Source organism: Podarcis tiliguerta (genome assembly GCF_965153285.1).
Source record: "Podarcis tiliguerta genome assembly, chromosome: 13".
Lineage (NCBI taxonomy): Eukaryota > Metazoa > Chordata > Lepidosauria > Squamata > Lacertidae > Podarcis > Podarcis tiliguerta.
The window spans coordinates 37,647,308-37,660,572 of record NC_139546.1 but is presented as its reverse complement, the minus strand read 5'-3'; the positions used below and the strand labels follow the sequence as shown (position 1 = coordinate 37,660,572).

The window sequence follows — 13,265 nt, the reverse complement described above, 5'->3', positions numbered from 1 at the left end:
AGTATAGCAACCCTTACACAGCAGTCCGTGAGTGTGTGTTTATTCGGAAGTGAGGCCCATTGTAATGATCAGTAGGGTCTTACTTTCCATTGTCACCTTATTAAGTCTGTATTAAGCTTTGGTCTATATATGCAGCAAGGGACGCAGATAGCGCTGTGGGTTAAACCACAGAGCCTAGGACTTTCCGATCACAAGGTCGGCGGTTCAAATCCCTGTGACGAGGTGAGCTCCCGTTGCTTAGTCCCTGCTCCTGCCAACCTAGCAGTTCAAAAGCACCTCAAAGTGCAAGTAGATCAATAGGTACCACTCCAGCGGGAAGGTAAACGGCGTTTCCGTGCTCTGCTCTGGTTCGCCAGAAGCGGCTTAGTCATGCTGGCCACATGACCCAGAAGCTGTATGCCAGCTCCCTCGGCCAATAAAGCGAGATGAGCGCCGCAACCCCAGAGTTGGTCACGACTGGACCTAGTGGTCAGGGGTCCCTTTCACTTTCCCTTTAGCATGGGGATTAGCAGGTAATAAAAGTTTGGGGGCTCTTTTGTTCGGGGCTTCCATCTTGTTCCACCTTGTGGCAGGTGGGAGTCCTGTCGCGACAGTCTTCAATAAAGACCAAGCCTACTGGCTGCTGTTTTGCTCTGGTATTCCTGGCTGGTGTCCTTGTTTTTTTGTTCAAGGGACCCCTCAGATTTCTCCGTTAACTATAAAGGTAAAGGAACCCCTGACCATTAGGTCCAGTCGTGGCTGACTCTGGGGTTGCGGCGCTCATCTCGCTTTATTGGGCGAGGGAGCCGGCGTACAGCTTCCGGGTCATGTGGCCAGCATGACTCATCCTCTGGTACGAATAACAGGATGGTTTCTTGGTCTTTAAGTGATGGGTTGCACCAACTGCACCACTTGGGGGGGGGGGAGAGGATTTTTTGTACAAAAATATCCTCATAGGAATGGGAGAGAAGCAAACAGTTAAAATGGAAATAAATACTTTTTTAAAAAGTGGAGTACCATTTTGCAGGTTGGGGTAAGAGGTGCAAAGGCGGAAGACGGCTGGCTTAAGGTGATGAGTAAGTTCACAGTTGTGATGATTCAACCTGTTCCAGACAGTCTGTTTATTGAGTGTTTATCCTGAGCTGTTTGCACAGAGACTAGATAGCATCGGCTGTTTGTTGAGAATTCCTTCTGATTTATTGGGAGAGAGACTGGGAGCAAATTCCCCCCCCCCCCCCCACACACAATTTCCAGTCCATTTCCCCAACTATTTCTTTACCACTAAAAGTCAAATTTGGCGGGGAGGGAAGCACAGTGGCGTAGCGTGGGGGGTGCAGGGGGGGCCGGCCGCACCGGGCACAACATCTGGGGGTTAGGGTTAGGGGGCGCAAATCCACGGGTTAGGGGGCGCAAATTACTTGCCTTGCCCCGGGTGCTGACAACCCACGCTACGCCACTGGGGAAGCAGGTTTGTTATGCGAGTGTCCAAATCAACCTGACTTTTATTTATTTATTTAACTTTTAGCGATGTGGCAAAGCACAGATACAAAACTTTCCCACCATAGGCACATGTATAAATAAGCATAAACCGCTTCTAAAAAAACCCAATTTCTTTGCCCTGCCACACGCACTCTTAATGACAGCATTTGATTTAACCCTGTGTATATTATGCCCAGTTATTTTTCAATGCAATTTACCGCAGGCACCTGTTTCAACATTTCTTCTCTGATAATTTTATAGAGGTGCATCGCAATGGTTCATTTTATGAGCAATCTCCGATTGCTCCCAGGTTTTCCTGATTAATCCTATTCGTTGTAGTGCTCTATTTTTGTTTTAGCATAGTATATGCTTCCTTGCAATGGTTGCTGCATGTTAGACTTGTGTTTGGTATTTCACAACCCTCTCCTGTCCTGAATTTTTGGTATGTGATTGAATCTCATCCAGAAATAGCGACAGTCTGGAAGCGCCTTTGGTAATCAGCCAGTCATGGGAATTATCCCTGTATCTGTAAACACAGTGGGGTTAGATGTTGGATAGTATCTTCTTGAATACTGGGAGTAATCTGTCCCTATTTGGATAGGGATGTCACTTGTGGAGTGATTGGCCCCCACATTTTTGCCTTGGCCAAAATAATGCATGAAAAGGGTTTACTTCCCAGGCAGAGGGCAGCAGAACACTCGGCACTTCAACCCAGAAATTTTGGGAGTTGGATGTACAGTGGACGCACGGGTTGTGAACGTGATCTGTGTGGGAAGCGCGTTCACATCCCACAGCGCCACGTCTGCGTATGCAATGGTTGTGATTCGGCGCTTCTGCGCATATGCAAAGCATGATTTAGCGCTTCTGCACATTCGCGACCGCTGAAACCTGGAAGCAACCCGTTCTGGAACCTCCGGGTTTTGGCGCATCCATAACCCCAAAAAATGCAACCTGAAGCGTCTGTAACCCGAGGTATGACTGTACAGTGGTACCTCAGGTTACATACGCTTCAGGTTACAGACTCCGCTAACCCAGAAATAGTACCTCGGGTTAAGAACCTTGCTTCAGGATGAGAACAGAAATCACGCAGCGGCAGCTGGAGGCCCCATTAGCTAAAGTGGTGCTTCAGGTTAAGAACAGTTTCAGGTTAAGAACGGACCTCCAGAACGAATTAAATACTTAACCCGAGGTACCACTGTATGTTGGAGAATGCTGAACCATCTCTCTTAGGCCGTATTCACACCATACATTTATAACACTGAGATACCACTTTTAACACTCATTAAACCATTCTGGCAACTGTAGTTTGTTTGGGGTGCTGAGAGATTTGAGGAGACCAGTATTCCCCTCACAGAGCTACAATTCCTAAAGTTCCTCATGAACACAAGAGTGATTCTTCAACTCTGTATCCTTCAGTGGGGACGCAGGTGGAGCTGTGGTCTAAACCACTGAGCCTCTTGGACTTGCCGATTGGAAGGTCAGCAGTTCAAATCCCCATGACAAGGTGAGCTCCCGTCGCTCTGTCCCAGCTCCTGCCAACCTAGCAGTTCAAAAGCACACCAGTGCAAGTACGGTAGATAAATAGGTACCGCTGCGGCAGGAACGTAAATAGTGTTTCTGTGCACTCATGGTGTCCCAGCCACATGACCCGGAAAGCTGCCTGGGGACAAACGCCGGCTCCCTTGGCCTGAAAGCAACCCCATGGTCACCTTTGACTGGACTTAAAAGTAAAGGACCCCTGAACGGTTAACTATCTTCTTAAATTTGATCCCTCCCACAATTCTACCCGATCAAAGTGGTCCTTTACCCACATTACTAAGGGCACTTTCAGACTGCTGCTATTTTGGGGTGAGATTCAACCACATACTGGCAAATTCAGGTTGCACCATTACAATGGAGAGTTTTTGCCCAGCAATCACCTGACAGTTTGCAATAAGGAAAGTGATGGGGAAAGAGACTGGAAAATGTGGGATAATGACATTTAACCTCCCCACAAACAAATCAGGATGAAAATAGCCAGTGTAGCCTCACCACCCTGTAAACAACAAAGGATCATGTATGCTCAATAAGCAGGCCATCTGGAAGCAGCCAAGAACTGAGAATTAAGCAATCTTTTTTATTCAGTCCACAAAAAAGTTTCATCTATTTCAGGTGTTTGAACCCCCATGATGCTTTAAAGCAACCGGTTACCAACCCCACCCCCCCTTATTCCCAGAGAGACCAGGGCTAGTTAGGGCCAGTTGTAGCTTCATTTTCTTTTTTAAGATACTCTTAAGATTTTGCTTTTTAAAATTGTTCTTGCCTCTTCAAGTTCTTTGCTGCTGAAGTTCTGAGCTCCGCTGCTATGAAGTTACGCTTGTCGATCCCTGAGCTATATTAAGCTCTCTTACAATACAGAACAGACGTTCTCTCAGTGGATCGACATCACCTCATTTTTATCAATCTCACACACCTTAAGAGTTTAAATAGAGTTGGTTTGATCTGCTTCACAGACAACATCTCTGTGGGGGGACGGGACTAGACTGATTGAAGGGGTTTTTGTAGCAGACTTTGGACTGATCTCTGGAGTTGGAGGGAGGCTCAAGGTGTTGAGAGCTTTCTCTGCCCCCCCCCCCTCCCAAGTCATGTTCTCGCTCCGGTCTCTGGCTCAAGCTGCCCCACCACCTTCAGATGACTCACTGGGTGGTGTCAGCGGACAGGCTGGTATGAACTAAGGGGACAGGAATGTGCAGCCAGCAAGGCCATAAGGGCAAGTGCAAGGAACAGAGAGGGAGAGGGTGAGTCACGGGGAGGGGGGGGGGAGAAGAGGAGAAAGGAAATTATGGGGGAGGAGGGGAGGACCCAGCCAAAGGCTTTTAAAGGACAGAAATCGGGAAGTGAAGAATAAAATTAAAGAAGAGAAGAGCCGGGGGAGAGCCGGGGGAGATTGCAGAAGCATTTAATGGTTATGTGGCTTGGTTAATAAGCATTTCCTTACCTACAGGGCCTCCCCCAGCCGCAACTTGGCCGTCTTCCAAGTGATCCCAACGTCAGAATAAAGGAAGAAGAACAAGTGAAAGCAGAGTGTTAGGAGACACAGCGTGGTAAAAAAAATAAGAATAATAGAATTGTAGGGTTGGAAGGGACCCTGAGGGTCATCTAGTCCAACCCCCTGCAATGCAGCTGTCCCATACGGAGATCGAACCTGCAAGCTTGGCGTTATCAGCACTACGCTCTAACCAACCGAGCTGAGAGATGAGCATCGGGAGAATATTAAACCGAGGCTGCAGTCCTATATATGCAAGCAGGGTTTGTATGTATGATAGCCACCCTGTGTACAGACCCTCATAATAATAGTAATAATTGGAGAAGCTGTAATAAGAAGCAACCGGAGCAAAGAAGCCACTGCTCAGGGAATCAGAACAAGTTGCTGCCTGGTGTGCAAACGCTACTCTTGTGGGTGCTGCTGAGCCAATGTTACCAGGCGAGAAAGCGCCACCAAAGATGAGGTGCCACCACTACTAAGGCCCTGCTGCCCGCCATTACCTGCCTGACATTTGAAGGTGCAGCTACACAGAGCAGGGCCTCTGTTGACCTTTGAAAAGAACAGGCAGGTAAACCTGGGAGACTGTAGCCTTCCAGGTACACAAGGGGGGGATGGGAAACCTAGAAGAAGTCCTATGATGAGAGCTGGGGAGCTGGGAGGCGGCCCAGCCACATCTAAGAAGCCACTGAGTGAGATACGCCCCAGAAAGGTAATGGGGTGCAAGCACAATTTCCATGAGTGCAGGCAGTCATCCATTAGACGCTGTGCTTTGTCTGCGGAGGAAGCTAATTAAAGGCAATTACAACATCCAGCCCCAGCCTTTCAAAGTGCCGACAGCAGCTCACGCCGTCTCCCATCTGAGCAGCGGCCAAGTTCAGGCCTGCTCCGTTCCTAAGGAGAGAGCTACATCAAGGTGCCTTCAGGCTACGCTCTGGATGTAAGGGAAGACAGGAAACCACCCAAACAGCTGCCTTCCCAACCATGCCCTCCCTCCCCATCCAAAGGGAAGGAAGCTCCAGTCATTTCAAGTGATTTGATTCTGCACTGTGTATCTGGGACCTCTCAAGACTTGAAAAGGGCCAGAGCTCAGCTTGAGGCAGCCAGGGAATGGCAGGGAAGAAGGGACTCTTTGGGGGACATGAGAATGATGCTGTTTGTTTAGTTATCTCCAACTCTTTGTGACCCCATGGACCAGAGCACGCCATGCACTCCTGTCTTCCACTGCCTCCCGCAGTTTGGTCAGACTCATGTTTGTAGCTTCAAGAACACTGTCCAACCATCTCGTCCTCTGTCGTCCCCTTCTCCTTGTGCCCTCCATCTTTCCCAACATCAGGGTCTTTTCCAGGGAGTCTTCTCTTCTCATGAGGTGGCCAAAGTATTGGAGCCTCAGCTTCAGGATCTGTCCTTCCAGTGAGCTCTCAGGGCTGATTTCCTTAAGAATGGAGAGGTTTGATCTTCTTGCAGTCCATGGGACTCTCAAGAGTCTCCTCCAGCACCATAATTCAAAAGCATCAATTCTTCAGCGATCAGCCTTCTTTATGGTCCAGCTCTCACTTCCATACATCACTACTGGGCAAGTATTGTCCCTTTTTTTTACAGGAGTGTCCATGATCAGGGCCCCTAATCCCAGAGGGAACCCCAAAAGTGACATAAAATGATGTTTCTAGTAGACCCAATTTGAGTCACACAACTCAAACGGATTGTTTTTGTTGTTGTCTCTAATTCAACAACCCCAAAGTTTGGGAGTCAGTAGTGGTGATCTGCCATGGAACCACCCCCTTGAAGAAGGTAACAAGGGTTACCCAGACCTCATTGCTGGTTGCGAAGGGGCCCCCACAGCAGTTCAAGCTTCAGGACCCCAAAACTGGCTTTGCCAGTTGAGCTGTGCTGCCTTCTGGTTCCCCTCCTAGTCCAAGGAATGGGGACAATTCAGGCAAGTCAGACCTGCAGCCCCCCTGCCTGCAACGTCCTCCTCATTCTCATCCACCTGACAGTGTTGTTATACGGCAAGGGACAGGGAACCCAATGGCCCTCCAGGTGTTCCTAGATGACATCTCTTGTCATCCCTGACCCATTGGCCTCACTGGCTGGGACTGACGGGAGTTGGGGGGCCCATAGACCGCCCACTTCTGCTGTAAGGATTCCTCATTCATTATATACATAATGCTCTGAGCACTCAAAATAAGAAGAATTCAGGCAGCTTCCCATTTATGCAGGGGTTATGTTCCAAGGCATCACATGTTTAAGTGAAATCGTGTATATGGTGGACACCATTGAAAAATCCTGCAGACACCTTCTCAGCCTCTGGAAACCCTTCTTAAAGGAAACCCTTTAAGAAACCAGCAGCACTCTTGGGATTGGACTTGCAAAGGCTCATGGGATTGCTAGACGCTGTTTCTGCGCCATTTTTGTTTGCCACCTTAAGTGCCACTTCTGGGTGTGGGGTGACACACATGTAAATGGGGAGTTGCCCACACAAAACGCTGTTGAGTATTTAGTCCTGCCGCCATGCTTTCATAACCAAAATAAAGCACCCCTCGTTTCATCGATAATTAATTCTATTTTTTATTTAAATCCACAAACTCTGGTTCATGAAACGACATGCTGTTCCCCACCCCCCTCCCCGTGCCTGAAAATCACACCCATAAAATTAAACGTTAGAGATATAAATAGCAGTGTCTCTCTGCTCAAGCACCAAGGGCAGAGGAGAAACAGGAAGAACTGAGGGTAGTTGGGGGGTCTTGTGGCTCCTTGCGTCGTGGCCCAGCCACGGCGCAAGAGGCTCAGTTGAAAAGACAGTCCCTGCTGCTCTCCTGGAGAGCCTTAGCACCCAAATAAGACTTCTCTATATACAGATAATCTAAGAATCACATTCATTGTTAGCCCTAAGATGCTCCGCAGCGGGAAACGGCACAGGCGATGCCGTGACCTTCCTAGCAAAAAGTGACCTAGCTGGGAAGACTTGGCAGCTGAAAAGCCCTCTCTGCAGCTGACTCCCCAGCATGAAATTTCATCTCCCCAATATGGGGCATTAAGATCGTGGGGCACCGGAGGGAAAAGAGAGGCATTTCCCCCACCCACCCGTTTCGCTCCTCCCCTAACACTGAAAAATTTAGAGGGAGACGGATGTGCCGTTCCAAAGGGGAAAACCAAATACTTTTCTTTTCCTTTCCCGAAATGTACAGAGGGTTAAGAAGGCGGAAGACCTCCCCACACACCACGTTGCCCCCCCCCCAAGTGTGAGTGAGTGAGTCAGTTGGCATGTGTGCAAAAGTGTAAGGCCCCTGCAGGGCCAGAGGAAAATGTCCTGTCCGGATTCTTCAGGAAAAGTCAGAGGTAATGAAGAGGCTGGAGTCATCTCTTCTCTTGCGCTTGAAAGGTCGACCAAGATGATCTGTGGGGCAGGAGAGAAAAGAATGGGTTGTCAAAGGCATGGAGACAAATTTGCTGACCTCCAGGTGTTATTCAACTAAGAACACAAGACAAGCCCTTGCAGGATCAAGTCAGGGGCTCATCTAGTTCCGCATCTTGTTCTTAAAGTGGCCACCCAGATGCTTGCAAGCCAGACCGAGGAGGCAGAGCGCTGCTTCCATGTAAAAATACATATTGTTAGAAGCAGGATTCAATCCTGTGCCTCCAGGTGAGAGCTGCAACTTGAGCCTAGCGCCTTAGGCTGCTCAGCCATCCTGGCTGTAAGAGTCCCATTATATCCAGGTTGGGGAAGGCGGGCTTAAGAGCGACCCAGGTCCAAAGCATACTGGGTAATTTTGGGCCAGACACCATCTTTCAGGGTATCCTATTTGCCAGAGCTGTTGTGAGGGTTAGAGGGCAGAGAGTTCCGTTTATGCTGCCCTGAGAAAGGACAGGATTTATTTACTTCTCAAATAAAAAGACCCCCCCCCCAAAGGGTTGATATTTGAGAAACAACCACCCAGGAGAGCTGGACGCTGAGAGTCTGCGTGGCCATCTGTCATAGATGCTTCAGTTCAGATTCCTGCATGGCAGAGCGTTGAACTAGATCACCATCAGAATCTCTTCCAACTCTACGATTCTGTGATCCCCAAAATGGAGTCTATGCCTTGTTAAAGAAAACCCTATCTGCAACCATCGGTCCTGCTAATTTAATAAAGACTCCTGCAAACACACGTTGTCGTTTTCTCAAACCCAGTTTTGGGATTATGGGAATGGAGGAAGAGGAAAAGCCTGGAGACATTACCCAGCTTTCCCCCTACAGCTCTTGAGGACTATAAACTTGGCTCTCTTTTTTAAGTGAAAGATGCTAAGTTAATGCAGCTGGCAGAAGTGAGAGGGGTAGGATGGAGCTGTGGTTACAGATTGGAAGCATCCGTTCTTACCTTCAGTGTATCAGCGATTCCTGAGCTGAATGGCCTCCAGTCTCTTCAATTGGTGCTGGAAATAGAGAAGGCAAAGTTTAGCCATAAGTGCGGGGGCGGGGGGGCTCTGCTGTTGAGATGCTCCCAGGAAAGACTCCAGTTTAGGGTTAGATAACGGGAAAGAAGCGACTTACTGGTGAATTTCTCCCGCCGTCGGCAGCGGGCGTAGATTATGATGCCACCTATCAAAACTGCCAGAGTTAAGGCGCCCAGAGATGCTCCCACCATAAGCCACATATTGAAGTTGTCTGGGAGTTGAGGGTCTCCGCCTGCCAGAGAGAAGAGAGAGGGAAGGGTTAAAATCAGCCTGATCCGCTTCTGATCCCAGCACTTCCTCCTGGGGCTCCCCTCAGACGAGAGTCTCTTAACAATTTGAACCAGACTTGTCTTCAACAACATCCCCTTTTCCTTCCTGCTAAACCATTTCCCACAAGGCCAGTCGCTTGACCCACGGCTGGAAGAGGAACGAAACGGTGCCAAAAATAAAAAGTTGCAAATCTCAGCTTCGAATTCAGGCTGGGGAATGTCGCTGATCTTTTTCTTTTCAAGCCGCAGGCTTTTTGGGGACCAGATTTCAGCACACACTTATGCCAACTGGGAGGGGCAGGAAGAAGAGAAGCAAAACAAACCCCCAAATGAAAAAAATAATGTTTTTCAAATTCTCTTTCTATGTACATTTGAAATTTGGTCCTCCTCTCCCTGGATTCATGCCAGCTTTTATGTACCCACCATACACACACAGGCACAGAGTCCTGCAGCCTTCAGGGTCAGTGTGGTGTAGTGGGTAGAGAATGTTAGATTAGGGCCCGGGTTCGAATCTCCATTCAGCCATAAAGCTTGCTGGGTGGAGGGGTGACACCCAGGCCCATCACTATCTTATAGCCAGAGCTATTGTGAAGGCAATGGAAGGAGGGGCATGAAATAGAGAGGGGTTCGGTGCAGATCACCCTTGCGGGTGGAAAGCTACCATTCTTGGTTTCCTGCCCTCAGTCCCCTTCCACCCCCCCCCCAAATCCCGCTTCTACTCTCACAAATGGCTTGTCTATATAAGAAGTCAACGCAGCTGGAGCAACCCAAGGTTCCCGCCCCAATGCATGGTGGGTAAGGGTTGCTGTCAGCCACTCACATGTGGTGCAAAAGTCATTCTTGTTTTGACGCTGGCAGACAGAGCAGTCCATGCATTTCTCCAGGTCTGGGCTCCAAGACTGGCCTCCGGGGCACACGGAAGCTGGCGGGGGGGGGGGGGGGGGAAGAGAGAAAAGGAAAATTTAGGCAAGAGCCTCTTGGCTGTGGAAGCACTGACATCTGTATCAGCCAAAACTTCCTCACAGGGTTGTTGTGAGGATAAAATGGGAAGAGTTACATATACCACCTTGAGCTACTTGGAGGGAAAGGTTGTTGTTGTTGTTGTTAGGTTGTTGTTATGGCTATTATTATGGCTGGGTTTCCCAGCCACTCTGGGTGGCTTACAGCATACAGGGGTACCTCGGGTTACATACGCTTCAGGTTACAGACTCCGCTAACCCAGAAATAGTGCTTCAGGTTAAGAACTTTGCTTCAGGATGAGAACAGAAATCGTGCTCCAGCAGCGGAGCGGCAGCAGGAGGCCCAATTACCTAAAGTGGTGCTTCAGGTTAAGAACAGTTTCAGGTTAAGAACAGACCTCCGGAACGAATTAAGTACTTAACCCGAGGTACCACTGTATATAAAAACATAATGAAACATCAATCTTGAAAAACATTAACGTTGCTAGTGTATACAGGTGTTTTGGTAAGTCACATCCAGCAGGTTTATACCACTGTAAGAGTCATGACTCCCCCCCCAGCACAAGAATCCTGGGAACTGTAGTTTACCCACATACAGAGAGCTACAATTCCAAACACCCTTAACTATGGTTCCCAGCAAAGGTGCCAACTTGAATAAAATATGGGGGGGGGGCAGGTAAGCCCTGCCCCACATAATTGATCACATGATGTGACACACACACACACCATTTGAATGGAAATGCCCATCAACTTTCGGGGGGGGGAATGGCCCCCTCAAATATTTTAGGGGGGTGGCGAAGGACCTCAGCCCCTAGGAGATGGCTCTATGTTCGGGGGGGGGGGGGAGCCATGAGTGTTAAAGTGGTATGAAAGTGCTTTAAATGGATGGTGTGGATGTGACATCCGTCTTGGCCGGCTCTGCTGCCCTCCAAAACCAGCTTGGAAAGGCTATAATCCAGGGAGAAATGAAGGGTTTTTTGGGGGGGGGGGGCGGGATTCGCAAGCAGGCTTCTTTGGAAGCCAGGCCCGCTGGGCTCATTGCAGCCTCTGGACTCCAGAGCAAATCGCGGCTTAGGAGGAGCGCGCTGTAAAAGGAGCCGGGGTGGGAGGGAGAAAAAGACGATTAGGAAGAAGCTGAATGAATGAAAGCGATCAAGCGACAAGTCAGAACATGAAGACGCTTAACAGCTGAATGAAAAAGAAGAAAAAGATCCATACACGAGGCTCTCCTGTCCCTCCCTCCCTCCCATGACACGAGGGTCTATTTCCAGAGGGGTAACGTCAGTAAAGGGGTGTCGTGTTTCGCCCCGAAACCTGAACCAGACCCAAGCAGCAGGAGAGCATCGGGGGGTCAAGACTGAGAGCATCACGTGGCGAAGTTGTGTCGCGGGGGAGGACAAGGACCCCCCTCCCCCCTTTCAAGTGACTTCATTGATAAAATATGCCCCGTGCAAGCGAGCAAACAGATGGCGCCGGGCCCAGAAGTGCAACGAAAGAGAAGGGGGCGGGCGGAGCCGGTGGGTGAGTCACCATGTGGGTCGCCTGATGCAGCGGACGTCAGATTTCTCTCTCCCCACCCCCCAGGCCCCCAATTGTCCGCTGCCCGGATCCTGCTCTGCTGTCCCAGTTTCCTCACTTGTGACTTGCGGACAAAAAGGAAACTTTCACCCGCAAGGCAGCCAATGGGGAGGCGGCGCTGGCCGAGGGGGCGTGGCACCGAACTCATGGAAATTCCAACGCGGACCAGTCTCGCTTCTGCCATTGATCTTCTTTTCGCGGGGGGCGGGGCTCCGCGCCATTAACTCGCGGAAATCGTGAGTGTCGAAAGCGCCTCTGGGCATGGGCAGACGGCCTTCCCTTTCCTAGGCGGGCTAGAACCCCGCCCCCTCTCCCCATCGCCTCTGCTGTGGATTAAGCCGGGCTGGGGGGGATCCGTTCCAAACATTGGACTCGTCACTTTCCCTGTCCCCGCAGCTATGTGTCGTTGGCAGCTGCGCTACAGGCAAACATTCAACAGGTCGAGCCCTCTCTCAGACGCGAATGGTTTAAAAGGTTGCACCTGTCGAACTTCTGCCTGGAGAGCAACTGTTAGAGCAGCGCAAGAGAGGACTTTACACCCACGCAGAGGAATGGATGGAAACGCCGCTACGTCTAGACGCAGGGCTGTTGAGCGGAGTTCTGTGTGATTCGAAAGCTGACATACTCGCTTGGCCCCTTCGTATCTGGGTTGCTTTGCCACTTCGCGTTCTCGGGGGGAGAGCCCAACAGCCCCCATCCCTAGCCCACCCCGTCGTCAAAGATCCAGTATTCTCAGGTGGGGCTGGGACAACGGAGAGCCGCTACACTGTCAGTGTAGACAGTAGTAAGCTCGACGGACTAGCAGCCGGCAGAGGAAGTTCAACCGGTACAGCCTCCCCATCTCCATGCCCGGGAGACGAAGTTTCACCTCCTTGCCTCCTGCCCACCTTGGCTTTATAGCTGTGAAGGCGGCTGAGTGAGACGACCCCACTCCAAACCATCCCACCCCGCCGCTTCCGGAGACCCCTTTACCTGGAACCGGCTCTCCCGAGGCTATCCTGCACAGGAAGGGGAGAAGCCCCGCCAGGACGGCTCCCAAAGGCAGCAGCATCTCTCGACCGCTCTCCCTGCCTCCGAGGATGAGAAGAAGGAGCGACTGAACCGCTGGTCTGTCTGTGACTCAGCTCCAAAGACTTTCCTCGGCTCACTATAGAGACGCCCACGCAGATCCGGAAGGCCAGGATTGGCGGGCAAGGAGCCAGGACTCCTGGGTTCCATCCTTTGATCTGGGAAGGGGGCGAGGGAGGCGGGGGGGGGGTGTCTAGCAAGTTAAAGCAAGAAAAGCTCAGAGCGAGAAATTGTGGATTTTCTGGGCAGGGCAACGAGTCGCCTGGATTTAACCGGGGACTGGGAGGCGGGAGAGCTGGGTGCCAGGACGCCTGGGTTCCCCAAATAGAGGGTCGCGCTGAGGTTTTTGGTTTTTCCTTTAACCCACAAAAACAAACCCTACAGCCTGTTTCCTTGATTTTGTGGCTTTTTAAGTTTATTATGCTTAGGGGTTTTCTTTCCTTTTGGAAACCGCCCGGGGAATATGATCGAAGGGCG

At 50.3% G+C, this 13,265-nt stretch overlaps 1 protein-coding gene across 1 annotated transcript; it reads right to left on the bottom strand.

The window, feature by feature from the left end:
- Positions 1–7,023: 7,023 nt before the first annotated feature.
- Positions 7,024–12,891, bottom strand: TNFRSF12A (TNF receptor superfamily member 12A). The gene is made up of 5 exons (XM_083409822.1): positions 12,693–12,891; positions 10,004–10,105; positions 9,012–9,146; positions 8,839–8,893; positions 7,024–7,877 (listed from the first exon to the last, which is right to left on the bottom strand). The coding sequence occupies exons 1-4, from the start codon at positions 12,769–12,771 to the stop codon at positions 8,841–8,843; spliced, it is 369 nt and encodes a 122-aa protein (XP_083265948.1). The 5' UTR covers positions 12,772–12,891; the 3' UTR covers positions 7,024–7,877; positions 8,839–8,840.
- Positions 12,892–13,265: the final 374 nt, after the last annotated feature.

What these genes read in the sequence shown, in the direction of transcription:
- TNFRSF12A (XM_083409822.1), bottom strand. Translation starts at nt 12,771, where the DNA reads ATGCTGCTGCCTTTGGGAGCCGTCCTGGCGGGGCTTCTCCCCTTCCTG. An exon ending in CTCGGGAGAGCCGGTTCCAG is followed by an intron (nt 10,106 to 12,692) that starts GTAAAGGGGTCT and finishes CCCCCCCGCCAG; the next exon opens with CTTCCGTGTGCCCCGGAGGC. An exon ending in GAATGACTTTTGCACCACAT is followed by an intron (nt 9,147 to 10,003) that starts GTGAGTGGCTGA and finishes TCTCTCTGGCAG; the next exon opens with GCGGAGACCCTCAACTCCCA.